The 18,726-nt window shown below is 46.3% G+C and overlaps 1 protein-coding gene across 3 annotated transcripts in view; it reads left to right on the forward strand.

Moving 5' to 3' along the window:
• The window catches only part of APAF1 (apoptotic peptidase activating factor 1), a 175,986-nt gene that overhangs the window by 42,858 nt on the left and 114,402 nt on the right, over positions 1-18,726 (forward strand). For all 3 annotated transcript variants that reach the window (XR_013270814.1, XM_077472319.1, XM_077472318.1), the window contains exon 9: positions 13,462-13,629. Coding sequence is in view for 2 of the 3 variants with exons in the window: in XM_077472319.1 (XP_077328445.1) it covers positions 13,462-13,629 (168 nt within the window). In the remaining variant the exon portion in view is untranslated. The remainder of the gene's footprint in view (positions 1-13,461; positions 13,630-18,726) is intronic.

Consider the following 18,726-nt stretch of genomic DNA (forward strand, 5'->3'; position numbering starts at 1 on the left):
CAGCAGAAACTGGAGAAACTGGTATTTCTTCCCCCGAAATCCAGACAATTGCAACCGGTTCGCCTGCAGGCAGTGCCTCTGGACGCTTTGTCGGCGGTCCTCAATTCGTTCGTTACCAAGATGGAGGAGGTGCGTGGGCGCAAGGGTGGTAATAAATGGCACCTCCCCCCCCCCGTTCTCTGGGTAGAGCTCTGACACAGACTCGGGCCCTACTGAGGCTGGTGACCCCTGTTCTGTCGTTTTTAGATGACGCTGACCAGGACCGATCGGAAAGTGAGGATGAGTCCGGGTCCGCGCACGACAAAGCGCTTGTTGGAGCACTTATCACAGCTGTCCGTGATACCCTGAAAATTCAGGAGCCAGCAGATCCCTCTGATGTAGCGGTCCCTTTTGGGTCCCATAAGCCAGCCCGTACACCTAAGTGTTCCTGTATCTGACTTATTTGGATAAGTTCATTTACAAGTAATGGGGTCGACCGCAACTGACCTTTTCGGTCCCCAAATACATGGCGGTGCGTTACCCCTTTAAGGAGAGCCTTCTCAAAAAGTGGTCGGCTCCTCCGGTCGTGGACTCCCCCAGTATCCAAGTTAAACAAAATAACCATGATCCCGGTAGAGGAGGCTCTACCAGTACTGGCACCCGCACTTGTGTCTCAGACACTTACTAAGTGGGCAAAACTTTTGCACCACGAGGCTTCTCCTGTCTGCATGGAACTAGCAGACCAATTAGTGCAAGGCCTTAAGTACATTTGTGACACAGCCCTGGATACTTTCCCCCTGTTATCCAGGGCTTTAGTGTCGGCAGTGGTGCTGAGTCGCCTGATTTGGCTAAAATGCTGGTCTGCTGACCAGGTATCTAAAAAAGCCCTGACTGATCTTCCCTTCCTTGGCGACCGACTCTTTGGAGCCTCATTAGATGACATTATTAAAAATGCCACAGGTGGTAAGAGTACACTACTCCCCCAGGAAGGCTAAGGAGCCACGCCGTAGGCAAGGGCTCTCATTTTCCGCTCACAAACGGCTTTTGCCCAACATCTCCAGCCCGACAGGACGACCTCTGAAGGACAAAAGCGTCCCTGGAACCGCAAGCCTAACAAGCAAAAGTGCTACCGCATGAAGGTTTGCCCCCGTCGGTGGGTGGGTGGGGGGTTCGCCTTCGGGAATTTGCAGCCTGGTGGGCCTCTCGGATGTCCGACCAATGGGTCTGCGATCTGATTTCCTCCGGCTACAAGATAGAGTTCCTCTCTTGGCCGCACAACAGATTCTTCCCCTCCACCATACCCGTACTCCTGACTCGCCGGGAGGCCCTATTTGAGGCGGTAAGGGACCTGCTAAGTCGCTGGGTAATAGTACCTGTTCTGGAATCGGAACGTTTCCAGGGGTTCTACTCAAACCTTTTTGTAGTCCGCAAAAAGGAAGGGGTATGTCCAATCTTGGACCCAATAACCCTCAATTACTTTGTAAAAGTACAGAAGTTCAGAATGGAATCAGTTCGCTCAGTAGTCGCTGCACTTCATCAAGGGGACTCCCTGGCATCTTTGGACATCCAGGATGCGTACCTGCACATACCCATATGCCTTCTGCATCAGAGGTTTCTGCGATTTGCAGTTGGGAAAGCCCACTACCAGTTTGTGGCTCTCCCCTTTTGGTTTGGCATCAGCCCCGAGTCTTTACCAAGGTATTTGCTCCTGTTTTGGAGTTGCTGCGACAACATGGGATCGCAATCGTGGGTTACCTAGCCGATCTCCTCCTGAGAGCATCTTCCGCCTCAGAGTTAGGAGGATGTGGTGATGACCATGCAGACCCTGCAGGAATTTGGGTGGCTGTTGAACCTAAAAAAGTTGGTGATTGTACCGACTCTAGCGTTTGGAGTACCTAGGCTTACTGCTGGACTCCATGGAAGCAAGAGTGTTTCTCCCTTCAGACAAGCTGCAGACTCTCAGAGCTGCGGTAAAACTGCTGATGAATTGCAGGTGGTTGTCGCTACACTTCTGCATGTGAATCCTGGTACTCATGGTGGCCTCCTTCGAGGCAGTACCATATACCCAGCTTTACACCAGAGTCTTGCAGAAGGAGATCTTGACAAAATGGGACAAATCTCTGTTGTCCCTGGATCGGCAGGTTTAGGTGAGCCAGTTAGTCAGGGATTCCCTGCTCTGGTGGCTGAGGTCCCCGGCACTTCGGTCTGGGAAATTGTTCCTACCTTTGAAATGGACAGTGATCACAACAGACGGCAGCCTAACCAGCTGGGGTGGCGTAATTGGAGTTCAGTCAACCCAGGGCTTCTGGTCGGTGGAGGAATCCAAGTTGCTGATCAATCTGCTTGAACGGAGAGCGATCAGGCTATGCTTCTCCACATGGTCGATAACCCTTCAAGGGCCGATCAGGATCCAGTCAGACAACGGTGTTATTGGCGCTTCAAAAACCACCATTTGAAAATATCAGAGCGATCCCTCTGATTCTTTCCCAGAAAGTGGTCTTTCTAGTGGCCATTACTTCGGCCAGGAGGGTTTCGGAACTGGCAGCCTTGTATTGCAAGTCTCCCTATCTTGTTATCCACAAGGATAAGGTGGTGTTGTGTCCGCAACCTTCTTTTCTGCCAAAGGTGGTTTCTACGTTCCACATCAATGAAGACCTTGTGTTACTATCTCTGTGTCTTAAACCAACATATCCTAAAGAGGTGGCCCTCCATTCCCTGGACGTGGTCCGGGCTCTGAGGGTGTATTTGTCTGCTACGGCTCCCTTTCGGAAGTCAGACTCCTTTTTTTTGTTTTTTTTTTGTTTCGTGGCTGGTCCGAAAAAAGGCATGGCGGTCTCGTCGGCCACCATTTCCAGGTGGATCAGACAGATTGTAGTACAGGCCTACGCCTTGAAGGGGCAGGTGCCCCCCTTTCCGGTCACTGCCCGCTCCACCAGGGTTATTGGAACGTCTTGGGCCTTCGGACATCAAGCGTCTGTCGCTCAAGTGTGTAAAGTGGCGACTTGGTCGTCTGTTCACACCGTTACCAAATTCTACAAGGTGGATGTCAGTGCATCGGCTGATGCCTGTTTTGGCTGGAAAGTTTTGCAGATGGCTGTATAATTGCAATTGCACTTACGTTTTTTTCCTTTTTGTTTTTACCCCAAAAAAAAAAAGTACCTTCTTAAGTAAATGCACTGTTGCATTTGTTACCGCAGTTCTGATGCGGTTTGGAGGTAGCGACTCCCAGTTGAGGAGCACCCTGCTTTTTGTGGGTAAAAAAGTTCTTGGTTATTCCCACACACGGTTGTTTTTTGTGGGTAAAGTTTTTATACTAGTTCCCACATGCCATTGTGGGTGAAGTTTTTATGCTGTTCTCCCACCTCTCGTTTTGGCAGTGCTTGGGGACGTCCCAATGGTCTAAGAAAGGAGCTGTGTCAGTCGGTGAACGTAAGAGAAAATAGGATTTTTTTTTTTTTTGTACTCACCGTAAAATCATTTTCTCTTTAGTTCACTGACTGACACAGCACCCGCCCCTCCTATTTTTGTCTGTTTATACTGCTTGTTGACGTACTGAAGCTGCAATAGCAGGCTGAGGGGTTGTTGCCTAAGGGACCGCCCCTTGGGTGGAACTAGAAAGTTCTAGTTTTATTATCACATGTTAACAACATGTTATGCCTAGTCCTTTCCTGAAGGTGGCGTAACAACCCAATGGTCTAAGAAAGGAGCTGTGTCAGCCGGTGAACTACAGAGAAAAGGATTTTACGGTGAGTACAGAAAATCATATTTTTTCTGAATTTTACCTATAAATTATTATTATTATTATTATTATTATTATTATTATTATTACTTTTTTTTTTTTTTTTCCGGGCCTTCATATCTCTACTTCTGACAAGTTCTCTAACCCATGTGATCAAACCAGCCTGAATTTTTTTTAAGAGTGGGTGCTATATATAGATTAGCAGACAGCTGGTCAAGTCACAGCACAGCTCTGCAAGTCTCTGCCTATGAGGAGAGGGTAGTGTGCCTTTACTCCAATCAGCTGTCTCCGTTTATGGCAAGACTCCCCTTCCCCTGCTGGAACAGGAAGGGAAAGATTTAACAGGATGTGGACTTTCAAGACGGTATATAAAGCTGAAGGCAGCAGATATACATGTAAAACTTATGTAGGGAGATTTGTTTCATCTCTTTTTGTATCATCTGAGTCTGTTCACTTCACTGGATATATGTGAGGGTTTATATCCACTTTAAGTGTTTTGTTTCCCCTTCTCCCATTTGCGTGCCTGTAGCCTGACAGGCTTTAAACTTTCATGCATTGACATTATGTGGTCTGTTTATGAACATTACTGGTATATTGTCTATCACATCCTAATCCAGTGTGCATGCATCTGTTCCCCTTGGGCTGTATATAATGACTGGCCCTGCTCTGAGAAGTTATTCACTTCTTCTGGCATTTTTGCTGCCTTGTACTCCTATGGAAGAAATTTTTTAAAAGAAATGAACTTACTCGTGGTCTAAGAACCAATCCCCCTTTTCTGTAATCTACTCCAAGATATGGAATTTTACAGGTGTGTCAGAATTCCTCCTTTTTTATTTTTTAAGGGTACCTTTTTTAAAGCTCAACCTAGATGCACTGTCCCACAACTGAGACTTTAACCTTGCATATGTTTTCCCGCAAACCAGCCTTCAATGGAATGTAATCAGGAATATTTTTCAGAACAGTGCAGAGTGATCCTTGTGGAACCCCTATGGCCAAGAAGAAAATGTTTTTTCTATTTAACCACTTCCCGACCGCCGCACGACGATGTACGTCGACAGCATGGCACGGGCAGGCATATGGGCGTACATGTACGTCCCTGCCTTCCCGCGGGTCGGGGGCCCGATCGGGCCCCCGCCCGGTGCCTGCGGCGGTCGGTATCCGTGCAGGAGCGATCGGTGATGAGGAGGCGGCCATTCATTCATGGCCACCCCCTCGCGATCGCTCCTGACGAATGGGAGTGAAGCATTGCATCACTTCCTCTCCTGTAATGTAAACACAGGAGAGGAAGTGATGTAATCTCTCCTCCGTGTCGGTATTTTTCGTTCCGGCACCGAGGAGAGAGCATCGGTGAGTTGCACAAGCACTACACTACACAGTAGAACATGCCAGGCACACTCACACCCCCCCTTTACCCCCCGATCACCCCCCCAATTATCCCTGCCCCCCCAGTCACAGTGACACCAATGCATTTTTTTTTTTGCATTGGTGTCATTTGTGACTGTAATAACTGTTAGGGCAGTTAGGGTTAGCCCCCTTTAGTTCTAATGTACCCCCCTAACCCCCCCAATAAAGGTTTAACCCCGTGATCACCCCCCGTCGCCAGTGTCACTAAGGCTGGGTTCACATTGCAGCGGTTTATGAGAACGGATGTGATTCGCACCGCACTGCAGTGCAAATCACATCTGATCTCTGCGATTCGAGTTCAGCCATTCGCCGCACCCGCCGCAAATTCGCACGGGACCCTTTTTTGGTCCGCAGCAGAATCGGATCGCATGGGTGTTCACACCATGCGATCCGAGTTTGCAGATCGCACTGCGATATGCGAACTGATCTGGGGGTGTCATTAACATTTCACTGACACTCCTAGCAGTTCGCATAGGGCAGTGTGAACTGCCGCCGGGAGGCATGCGATGCGGGAACCCGCCGCGGATTCGTGGCGTTCCCGCATCGCTCCAGTGTGAACCCAGCCTAATAAGCAATCATTTTTCTGATCGCTGTATTAGTGTCACAGGTGACGCTAGTTAAGCAGGTAGGTATTTAGGTTCGCCGCAGCTTTTTATAGCGCCAGGGACCCCCATATACTACCGCATAAAGCCCCCTGATTGCCCCCTAGTTAACCCTTTCACCAGTGATCACCATATAACTGTTACAGGTGACGCTGGTTGGTTAGTTATTTTTTTATAGTTTCAGGGCACCCGCCATTTATTACCTAGTCTCACTAGTGTACCCCTAAATTTAGGGGTGTCTACTTTCCAAAATGGGGTCATTTGGGGGGGGTTTGTGCCATCTTGGCATTTTATGGCCTTCAAAACTGTAATAGGTAGTGAGAAGTGAAATCAAAAAATTATGCCCTTAGAAAACCTTGATGGTGGTGCTTGGTTTTCGGGGCCCCGTACGCGGCTAGGCTCCCAAAAAGTCCCACATATGTGGTATCCCCGTACTCAGGAGAAGCAGCAGAATTTATTTTGGGGTGTCATTTCACATATGCCCATAGCATGTGTGAGCAATATATCATTTAGTGACAACTTTGTGTAAAAAAAAAAAAAAAAAAAAGTTTGTAATTTTCCCGCAACTTGTGGCAAAATATAAAATATTTCATGGACTCAACATGCCTCTCAGCAAATAGCTTGGGGTGTCTACTTTCTAAAATGGGGTCATTTGTGGGGGTTTTGTGCCATCTTGGCATTTTATGGCCTTCAAAACTGTAATAGGTAGTGAGAAGTGAAATCAAAAATTTACGCCCTTAGAAAGCCTGAAGGCGGTGCTTGGTTTTCGGTAGGGATGCACCGAAATTTCGGCCGCCGAAACATATCGGCCGAAAATGCCCCTTTCGGCAAAAAGCCGAAAGAGAATTTCCGCCGATACTGGTGCCTAAAATGGGGCGGGGCTTGGCCCCGCCCCCCGGTGCCGCCCATCACGGGGGGTGTCCTATCTTTAGCTCTCCTGCTCCCCTCCCTCCTCACCTATGCTGCAGTCAGCCTGTGGGGTCTCGCTCTAAAGTCCCCCTCTCCACAGCGGTGGCTGCATATGTCTCCTCAGCCGATGTGTAAATCGGCTGTGCAGGAGCTGGGCACGATGTTCACTGTGAAAGTGAAACCAAAGCAGAGGCGTCTAGCAGTGTGTGCTGTGCTCTCTGCCTCCCCCTAGAGTGCAGTACCCAGCATGGAGATTAATGAAGAGCTGCAGCTGCCAATTTAAAAAAAAGACTGTCTATATATGTTTGTATGCCTGTGTGTTGTGTGTATGTATATGTGTGTATGTATGTATATGTATATATGTATGTATATATAATATGTGCATGTTTATATGTATGTATGTATGTGCATGTTTATATGTATGTTGTGTGTGCATGTTTATATGTATGTGTGTTAAGTGTGTATGTGCGCATGTATGTGTTATATGTGTGTTGTATGTCTTATATGTGTGTGTGTGTACACGCGTTTTTATATGTGTATGTTTATATGCACTGGGGAGGCACAGGCAGGCTACATGGCGGGCACTGGTAGGCTGCTGGCACAGTGAGGCTGCATTGATCTCCTGTAGCATGTCCGCAATCTCTGACCAGCTCCTGTACCATGTCTGCAGTCTCTGACCATCTCCTGTACCATGTCTGCAGTCTCTGACCATCTCCTGTACCATGTCTGCAGTCTCTGACCATCTCCTGTACCATGTCTGCAGTCTCTGACCATCTCCTGTACCATGTCTGCAGTCTCTGACCATCTCCTGTACCATGTCTGCAGTCTCTGACCATCTCCTGTACCATGTCTGCAGTCTCTGACCATCTCCTGTACCATGTCTGCAGTCTCTGACCATCTCCTGTACCATGTCTGCAGTCTCTGACCATCTCCTGTACCATGTCTGCAGTCTCTGACCATCTCCTGTACCATGTCTGCAGTCTCTGACCATCTCCTGTACCATGTCTGCAGTCTCTGACCATCTCCTGTACCATGTCCGCAGTCTCTGATCATCTCCTGTACCATGCCTGCAGTCTCTGACCATCTCCTGTACCATGCCTGCAGTCTCTGACCAGCTCCTGTACCATGCCTGCAGTCTCTGACCAGCTCCTGTACCATGCCTGCAGTCTCTGACCAGCTCCTGTACCATGTCTGCAGTCTGACCAGCTCCTGTACCATGCCTGCAGTCTCTGACCATCTCCTGTACCATGCCTGCAGTCTCTGACCAGCTCCTGTACCATGCCTGCAGTCTCTGACCAGCTCCTGTACCATGCTTGCAGTCTCTGACCAGCTCCTGTACCATGCTTGCAGTCTCTGACCAGCTCCTGTACCATGTCTGCAGTCTCTGACCAGCTCCTGTACCATGTCTGCAGTCTCTGACCAGCTCCTGTACCATGTCTGCAGTCTCTGACCATCTCCTGTACCATGCCTGCAGTCTCTGACCAGCTCCTGTACCATGCCTGCAGTCTCTGACCATCTCCTGTACCATGCCTGCAGTCTCTGACCAGCTCCTGTAATATGTCCTCAGTCTCTGACCATCTGATGTATGAAAATATTTTTTAAAAACAGTCATTTTCGGTATCGGTGCTGTTTCGGTATCGGTTTCGGTTTTCGGCCTAGTGTATTTTTCATTTTCGGTATCGGTTTCGGCACCAAAAAACCCATTCGGTGCACCCCTAGTTTTCGGGGCCCCGTACGCGGCTAGGCTCCCAAAAAGTACCACATATGTGGTATCCCCGTACTCAGGAGAAGCAGCAGAATTTATTTTGGGGTGTCATTTCACATATGCCCATAGCATGTGTGAGCAATATATCATTTAACCACCTTCAGACCGGACCATTTTGCTGGTAAATGACCAGAGGTCTTTTTACAATTTGGCACTGCGCTGCTTTAACTGGTAATTGCGCGGTCATGCAATGTTGTACCCAAACAAAATTTGCGTCCTTTTCTTCCCACAAATAGAGCTTTCTTTTGATGGTATTTGATTGCCTCTGCAATTTTTATTTTTTGCGATATAAACGTAAAAAGACCGCAAATTTTGAAAAAAAATGATATTTTCTACTTTTTGTTATTAGAAAAATCCAATAAACTCAATTTTAGTCATACATTTAGGCCAAAATGTATTCAGCCACATGTCTTTGGTAAAAAAAAAGTCAATAATTGTATATTTATTGGTTTGCGCAAAAGTTGTCACATCTACAAACTAAGGTACGTTTTCTGGAATTTACGCAGCTTTTAGTTTACGACTGCCTATCTCAGTTCTTGAGGTGCTAAAATGGCAGGGCAGTACAAAACCCCCCCAAATGACCCCATTTTGGAAAGTAGACACCCTAAGGAAATTGATAAGTGGCATGTTGAGCCCATTGAATATTTTATTTTTTTGCCTCAAGCGATTGAATAATGACAAAAAATATTTTTTTTTTTTTTTTTTCACAAAGTTGTCACTAAATGATATATTGCTCACAAATGCTATGGGCATATGTGAAATGACACCCCAAAATAAATTCTGCTGCTTCTCCTGAGTACGGGGATACCACATATGTGGGACTTTTTGGGAGCCTAGCCACGTACGGGGCCCCGAAAACCAAGAACCGCCTTCAGGTTTTCTAAGGGCGTAAATATTTGACTTCACTCCTCAGTACCTATTACAGTTTTGAAGGCCATAAAATGCCAAGATGGCACAAAACCCCCACAAATGACCCCATTTTAGAAAGTAGACACCCCAAGCTATTTGCTGAGAGGCATGTTGAGTCCATGGAATATTTTATATTTTGCCACAAGTTGCGGGAAAATTACAAACTTTTTTTTTTTTTCACAAAGTTGTCACTAAATGATATATTGCTCACGCATGCCATGGGCATATGTGAAATGACACCCCAAAATAAATTCTGCTGCTTCTCCTGAGTACGGGGATACCACATATGTGGGACTTTTTGAGAGCCTAGCCGCGTACGGGGCCCCGAAAACCAAGCACCGCCTTCAGGCTTTCTAAGGGCGTTACAGTTTTGAAGGCCATAAAATGCCAAGATGGCACAAACCCCCCCCCCCAAATGACCTCATTTTGGAAAGTAGACACCCCTAAATTTAGGGGTACACTAGTGAGACTAGGTAATAAATGGCGGGTGCCCTGAAACTATAAAAAAAATAACTAACCAACCAGCGTCACCTGTAACAGTTATATGGTGATCACTGGTGAAAGGGTTAACTAGAGGGCAATCAGGGGGCTTTATGCGGTAGTATATGGGGGTCCCTGGCGCTATAAAAAGCTGCGGCGAACCTAAATACCTACCTGCCTAACTAGCGTCACCTGTGACACTAATACAGTGATCAGAAAAACGATCGCTTATTAGGCTGGGTTCACACTGGAGCGATGTGGGAACGCCACGAATGCGCGGCGGGTTCCCGCATCACATGCCTCCCGGCGGCAGTTCACACTGCCCTATGCGAACTGCTGGGAGTGTCAGTGAAATGTTAATGACACCCCCAGATCAGTTCGCATATCGCAGTGCGATCTGCAAACTCGGATCGCATGGTGTGAACACCCATGCGATCCGATTCTGCTGCGGACCAAAAAAAGGGTCCCATGCGAGTTTGCGGCGGGTGCGGCGGGTGCGACACGAATTCAGCTCATAAACCGCTGCAATGTGAACCCAGCCTTAGTGACACTGGCGACGGGGGGTGATCATGGGGTTAAACCTTTATTGGGGGGGTTAGGGGGGTACCTTAGAACTAAAGGGGGCTAACCCTAACTGCCCTAACAGTTATTACAGTCACAAATGACACCCGCCGGGTGATCAGGGGGTTAAACCTTTATTGGGTAATAAATGGCGGGTGCCCTGAAACTATAAAAAAATAACTAACCAACCAGCGTCACCTGTAACAGTTATATGGTGATCACTGGTGAAAGGGTTAACTAGGGAGAAATCAGGGGGCTTTATGCGGTAGTATATGGGGGTCCCTGGCGCTATAAAAAGCTGCGGCGAACCTAAATACCTACCTGCCTAACTAGAGTCACCTGTGACACTAATACAGCGATCAGAAAAATGATCGCTTATTAGGCTGGGTTCACACTGGAGCGATGCGGGAACGCCACGAATCCGTGGCGGGTTCCCGCATCGCATGCCTCCCGGCGGCAGTTCACACTGCCCTATGCGAACTGCTGGGAGTGTCAGTGAAATGTTAATGACACCCCCAGATCAGTTCGCATATCGCAGTGCGATCTGCAAACTCGGATCGCATGGTGTGAACACCCATGCGATCCGATTCTGCTGCGGGCCAAAAAAAAGGGTCCCGTGCGAGTTTGCGGCGGGTGCGACACGAATTCAGCCATACTATCTGTATGGCTGAACTCGAATCGCACAGAGATCGGATGTGATTTGCACTGCAGTGCGGTGCGAATCACATTCGTTCTCATAAACCGCTGCAATGTGAACCCAGCCTTAGTGACACTGGCGAGGGGGGGTGATCACTGGGTTAAACCTTTATTGGGGGGGTTAGGGGGGCACATTAGAACTAAAGGGGGCTAACCCTAACTGCCCTAACAGTTATTACAGTCACAAATGACACCAATGCAAAAAAAAAAAAAAAAAAAAGCAATTGGTGTCACTGTGACTGGGGGGGGGGGGGCAGGGGTAATTGGGGGGTGATCGGGGGGTAAAGGGGGGGTGTGAGTGTGCCTGGCATGTTCTACTGTGTAGTGTAGTGCTTGTGCAACTCACCGATGCTCTCTCCTCGGTGCCGGAACGAAAAATACCGACACGGAGGAGAGATTACATCACTTCCTCTCCTGTGTTTACATTACAGGAGAGGAAGTGATGTCACGGGACATTTTCATTCGTCGGGAGCGATCGCGAGGGGGTGGCCATGAATGAATGGCCGTCCCCTCGTCCGGGATCGCTCCCGAACGAATACCGACCGCCGCAGGCACCGGGCGGGGGCCCGATCGGGCCCCCGACCCGCGGGCAGGCAAGGACGTACATGTAAGCCCTTATGCCTGCCCGTGCCATTCTGTTGACGTACATCGTCGTGCGGCGGTCGGCAAGTGGTTAATGACAACTTTGTGTAAAAAAAATAAAAAAAATAAAATAATAATAATTTTGTCATTATTCAATCGCTTGAGGCAAAAAAATAAAATATTCAATGGGCTCAACATGCCACTTATCAATTTCCTTAGGGTGTCTACTTTCCAAAATGGGGTCATTTGGGGGGGTTTGTACTGCCCTGCCATTTTAGCACCTCAAGAAATGAGATAGGCAGTCGTAAACTAAAAGCTGCGTAAATTCCAGAAAACGTACCTTAGTTTGTAGATGTGACAACTTTTGCGCAAACCAATAAATATACAATTATTGACTTTTTTTTTACCAAAGACATGTGGCTGAATACATTTTGGCCTAAATGTATGACTAAAATTGAGTTTATTGGATTTTTCTAATAACAAAAAGTAGAAAATATCATTTTTTTTTTAAATTTGCGGTCTTTTTACGTTTATATCGCAAAAAATAAAAATCGCAGAGTCAGTCAAATACCTTTTAAAAGAAAGCTCTATTTGTGGGAAGAAAAGGACGCAAATTTCGTTTGGGTACAACATTGCATGACCGCGCAATTACCAGTTAAAGCAGCGCAGTGCCAAAGTGTAAAAAGACCTCTGGTCATTTACCAGCAAAATGGTCCGGTCTGAAAGTGGTTAAGCAACTGGTAGAGGAGCCATCAATAACCCTGCAGAAAGGACTGGGCCAGATCAAATGATTACAACTCTAAGAAAGTGCCTTAAAAATTTTATTTTTTTTTCAGAAAAGAGCAGATAAAAGGCTGGCTATCAGCCCCCTCAAGTTCACGTGGCTGCACTATCCATATTTCTGGACAATAACTTATTTAATAAATTCTAGTGCAATGCTTCTTCAGAGCATTACTCGAACTAAAGCTCAATGCCTGATTGCCTCCATGGGACATTGCAACTGTCTTGGAATGACTTATAAGGCCACCCTTTAAACCTATCCAGAACATTGCAATGTTCTGGTATTGGTGCATCAATGCTGTGCTGATCCAGCCAGACCACACTGCGCACCAGTCACTGCGTTGCAGTGTAGTGGCTGGTGTGAACAAGACTTTAATGTACGCAAAAGCATATTTTGTTACATAGATCACAATAGCGACTTCAGAAAATCGCGTGCCCTATATTTTATTTCTATTGGTCCCAAAAAAGGAAGAAAAGCTTTAAAATTCACCATGGCCCAGTGGATACATACAGATCTCAGCTATAACTATGCATATGCAAACAAGCCTTGTTCTCTATGCATTACTGCTCACCCCACAAGAACGCTGTCAACATCCTGAGCAGAAAAAGATGGTGCTTCAGCAAAGCAGATATGCAAGGCAGGCATATGATCAAACCTAAACACTTATTCATGAAATCCTACCGTTCTGACGCTCCAGTCAAAATCTGGCTTTTTGGGAGGAAAGTTTTTTTTCAACAGTGATCGCACCCTTGGTAACCTATTACATAATCTCTCTAGTAAACCATCCTTGAGGGTGATTAGGGAAAACCTGATTTTTATTATCTGATAACTGTTCCCAAGAATCTTCCAGGATAGGGAGCTCCCTAGTGTTGTTAAATTATTTTTTTGTCTTGTAAATTACTGAGGCTGCTGGCATTGCGGAAACCTTTTTTTTTTTTTTCTTACTTTTTACATGCTTATCATAGTTGGAACTATGGGGGGATATGGATGGATTGTCATTATTCTGATGGAATCTTTCTGCACTATATAGCTAACCCCCTGACTTTACTTGCAGGTTCTGTGCATCTTGTGGGACATGGAGAGTGAGGATGTAGAGGACATGCTACAGGAGTTTGTCAACAAATCATTACTATACTGTGATCGCAATGGAAGATCGTTCCTGTATTACTTGCATGATTTGCAACTGGATTTTCTTACAGAGAGGAACCGGGTTCAGTTGCCTGTATGAATTAGCTGCAGTAATCTTATTATCAATATTATATAGCATTGAAAAAACACAACTATTTATTTCTGTATGAAGTAGTGCTTGTCATTTTAAAGCTGGCTCCTGGGCATTTAGGAGATATAGTACCTGTACAAAAGTTTTTTTTTCACAGCTATATGAGCTTGTTGGCCATCCTGAAAGCACTTTTCTGGGAAAGGTGTGTTTTTTTTGTATGTCTGTGGGAGTTGGTGCCCATCAATCTGCATTTCAATATATTATTGCATCTCGTGTGTAAAAAACAAAAACAAAAAAACAACAACAAAAAAAAAAACTATAAACAAATACAAAAGTTCTTAATTGCTAGTAGTGCAGTGAAAACAATGTGTACATATTATTTTCACAGCGCAACTAGTATTTAAGCACTTATGTATTTGTGTTTTGTTTTTTTACATATAGAGGGTATTTTATGTAGCCACAGTGACTTCTCTGTTTTATTTTTAAAAATATATTGTTAGTATTTATATGCTGGCTATTTATTTATTTATTTATTTATTTATGAGATCACTTTGTTAGGCTCAGTTCACACCTATGCAGATTGCTTTTAATCAGTTTCTGCGGTGCTTTTTGCAGCGCACTTTGTTTTTGTATACACGTTGTGAGGGATCCGATCCCACACTCCGATTGAGTGCTTCCGTCTGTACATCCCGCTTCCTCCAATCTGACTATCAGAGAGATATATTATCATAGCTGCATTGAATATAAGTCTAGCCGAAAATAGCTTGTAGAATCTTGAAATTTTTATTGGACAGAATCCAGACTTTTATACACATTTTACACAAGGGGTAAATAACAAGGTAGGGCTGCTCATGGATTCACCCACCCTCCCCTATAGCAACAACTTAAAATACAATTACACAATTAACATATTAATTACCCTAGCACTTAAGGCAGCCTAGGTGACCAGACAGTCCGTCTCTGGAGGTCAATGTAATCAGCTCTTTCAAGGATTGTGTATTCAGAATTAACAACCTAAGAATAGTCTTAGAATATATTTTTTCACTCAACCTGTACCAGGAAGGCACAGGGTGATTTAGACATAAGAGTTGTATGGGGAGCTGAAACATGGTTTTCCCAACCTTTCCAAGGGATTCTGGGTTCCATGTGCCCTCCCGTCACATCTCTTCCCCTTTCGGCAGAAGACTAACACAGGAGAAGACCCCAGACGGGTTGACTCCGAAGTTAGTCCATAGTTCCAGTCCCTCTGATTTCTGTACCCACACAGTGTTCCAAACAGAGCACTAGTCACCCAGCCAACCTCTGCCTCTCTAATAGAACATACTCCCTGCTGGGGGGAAGTGCAGACCAGTCCTGCTCCCCGGAGTCCCTTTAGCCGCAGGAGAGAAGACAGGGTGGTTGGGCTCAGTCTGTCATGCTGTTGGGCATCTGGGCCTACTGTCCAGAATCCCTGGGGTATACAGGTGAAGAGTGAAGTCCCCTCCACCTTTACCGGAAATCTGTCCTCTGTTTGTTGTGGGCAGAGGCCAGGAGCGCTCTGCTCCGTTGCCAGCAGTTCAGCTGGACGTAGGAGCTTCCGTACATCATCTGCTCCAGCTAACTGTTGGGGAGAAAGCCTGACTGCCCCAGCTCCCTGGAACTTCGCAGTTGTTGCCGGTGCTGGGCAGAGGTTGGTAGCACTCTGCCCGGTTGCTAGCACTTCTGCTGGTGTTCTGTTAGTGGAGACCACAGGCCCATCCACTGACACCAGATCAAGCTGCAGTTGTGAGGCGACGACTGCATTCTCTCCATGGATTCTGTTCTGCAGCTCGTGATAGACTGCCACCCCCTCACCCTGAGCCTCCAGAATTTCTGCAGGTGTGGGGCAGAGGTCTTGGACCCTCTATCCAGTTGCCAGCACTTCTGCTGGGGGTTTGCTAGGTGGTTCCTCCTCTACAGAAACGTCTATTAAATCCCCAGTCTGGAATTGCTAAAAGTGTGGGACAGAGGTCTTGGGCCCTCTGTTCAGTTACCAGATCTTCAGCTGGAGAAGTTTGTTGTAACTCCATAGATGCTGCTGGCAGAAAATCACATGTCCCTGTCAGTGTTGTGGGAGAAAGGCCGACTACCTCTTCTCTCAAGAAGGCCAAAGCCACTGTTGGTGCTGGGCAGAAGTTAGCAGAACTCTGCCCTGTTGTCAGCACTTCAGGTTTGGGGACGACAATCTCCGGAGTTTCCACTGCCGATTCTCTGACATGCTGCTGAACGTGTTCTAGCAATTTCCTGTATGCCCTTTCCAGATGCTGTTCCTTAGCGAACGGTCCAGATCAGGTTTAAGCTCTGAGACCCCTGCAAGACCGAGCATAGCCTCTCTATATTCTCGCAGGTCCTCAAGGGTAGGTTCCCCTTCATCGCCAAACACAAAATGATCTGTAAGGCTCTCCCACAGCAATCCAGGGCCTCCAAAGTCATATCCCTCCGGAGAGCATTCTGTTGTCTCCCCTAAATATCCCTGCTCTGCATGCCATTGCAGAGCCCGATAATGATTGTCCAGCTCTATCTCATGCTGGACCAGCCTGTCCAAATCAGTCACCCATTGCTCCTGGGGCCGTGCTCCCAGGAATGCCATCCGCAATGCCCGTTGGTCACTGGCCCGTTGCTCTTGGGTTGGAAAGCACTTTCCCTGTTTTATACCAGCGAGCTGGAGGGCTCCAATCCAAAGCTCCACCCGAATCCGCTGCCTGAGCTCCAGGTATTCATCCTCAGACACAGTCCTGGACGATCCGCAGCACCCCCGGGAACTCTGATGCCAGGTTCATATCTCCGCTGGGGTGACCTAAGTCTGCTATCCCGATCTTGGATCCCAGTGGACGTTTTGATGTCCCAGACTGCAGGAAGCATCCCACTGCTGCCACCAATGTGACGGATCCGATCCCACACTCTGAGTGCTTCCGTCAGTACATCCCGCTTCCTCCAATCTCACTATCAGAGAGAGATATTATCATAGCTGCATTGAATACAAGTCTAGCCGAAAATAGCTTGTAGAATCTTGAACTTTTTATTGGACAGAATCCAGACTTTTATACACATTTTACACAAGGGGTAGATAACGAGGTATGGCTGCTCATGGATACTCCCCCCACCCCTATAGCAACAACTTAAAATACAATTACACAATTAACATATTAATTACCCTAGCACTTAAGGCAGCCTAGGTGACCAGACAGTCCGTCTCTGGAGGTCAATGTAATCGGCTCTTTCAAGGATTGTGTATTCAGAATTAACAACCTAAGAATAGTCTTAGAATATATTTTTTCACTCACCCTGTACCAGGAAGGCACAGGGTGACTTAGACATAAGAGTTGTATGGGGAGCTGAAACATGGGTTTCCCAACCTTTCCAAGGGATTCTGGGTTCTATGTGCCCTCCCGTCACACGCGTTTTGCACTTTGCATTATTTTTATGCCTTTTTTTTTTTTTTGCCCAATTTTGTTGCTGGGCAGATTAAAGAAATGCAAATTGCAGTAAAATCATGGCAAAAAAGTACTGCATGATTTTCTGTAGCTTCTCCATTGAAATCTTTTGAACCAAAAAAAAGCAGTTTTTATTTTATTTTTAAAAAGTCCCTGACCCTTTTCAAAAATGCAAAAAATACATAGATGTGAATGTTTCCTATATGAAAACAATGTTAAATGGACTGTAGTGTGTTTCTGCAAAATGCACTAAACGCTTAGGTGTGAACCCGAGCATTAGTGTGGAGAGGGGTCATACAAATATTGCATAGGTGCTCAATAGGGTTGGGATCATGGTGGAGAGGCTAATTAAATTCTTATGCATGAAACTGGTGAAACCATGCCTTTATAGACCTGACTTTGTGCACATGAACATAAACTGATGCCACAAGTTTGCAAGCGTCAGTTGTCGGAAATTTTTGCATGCTGTAGCATTATCAATACCTTGCGTTGACACCTGAACTCGATAATTTTGATGTGTATGCACCAACCTTTGATCATATAGTGTATAACAGGAGATAGCTTAAGTAGCACCATTCCCAAATGTGAATTCATTTTTATTCAAATGTAAATACCTGTTTTTAGTGGTTACAATGAACTCCTGAGTTTTGTGCATCAGCATATCTTGAAAAATGCAGCAGTGGAGTGGTCTACAGACTGAAGCTGCTACATCACCACTTAGGGCCTGAACATGCAGTAATCATTGTGATTGTGCCAGCTATATGGATGATGTGGATGAGGAAATTGAGGCAAGCCAAACTGTGTGCTTTTGAATGCATCCATTGCTCACACAACGTGAGAGTAAAAGGAAGTTTTGAACCAGGGTTTACAATGTCACTCATTTATTTCTATAAACCCTGCCATTGAGACACATCACTAGCCAGATTTCCACTGCACACTCTCTACTTCCCCTCAAAGATGGCTGCCACATGGGTCTTTGTTGTACAAAATAATGAGCTTTTTTTTTCCCCTCAATAAACTTGCATTGCATTGATGTGCATTTACATGGATTGCATTAAAATGCATACATGTATCATTTTAACGCACTGCATCAGCCTTGTGGTGTGAACAGGACAAGTAGAAAACATTTTTTTTCTATGTGTCCTTGTTGTGAACTTCAAGTGATTGTAAAGTGTCGTGTTCTCTCTCCCCCCCCCCCCCCCTATAAAAATAACAAACATGTTATACTTGCCTGCTCTGTTGCAGTGAATTTGCACAGAGCAGCCCAGATCCTCCTCTTCTGTGGTCCTGACCACTCCCTCCTGTTCAGTGCCCCCACAGCAAGCAGCTTGCTATGGGGGGCACTCAAGCTGAGTCACAGCTCTGTGTTTCCATTCAGATATGGAGACTGGCCCCACCCCCTCTCCCCCCTGATTGGCTAGCTGACTCTGACATCGCAGCAGCTAATGGTGCAGCTGCTGTGTCTTAGCCAATCAGGAGGGAGAATCTTGGATGGCAGAGACACTGATAGACATCGCCGGACAGAGAGGGACCTCAGGTAAGTGTTAGGGGGCCTGCTACACACAGAAGAATATATATTAAAAAAAAACGTTCTGCCTTTACAACTACCGATACTTTCATTCTTGAAGTGCAGTAAAATGCAGGTCAC

The sequence above is a fragment of the Lithobates pipiens genome, unplaced genomic scaffold (assembly GCF_037356315.1).
Source record: "Lithobates pipiens isolate NorthernLeopardFrog02 unplaced genomic scaffold, aLitPip1_a1.2 Scaffold_8, whole genome shotgun sequence".
In the NCBI taxonomy this organism is placed as follows: domain Eukaryota; kingdom Metazoa; phylum Chordata; class Amphibia; order Anura; family Ranidae; genus Lithobates; species Lithobates pipiens.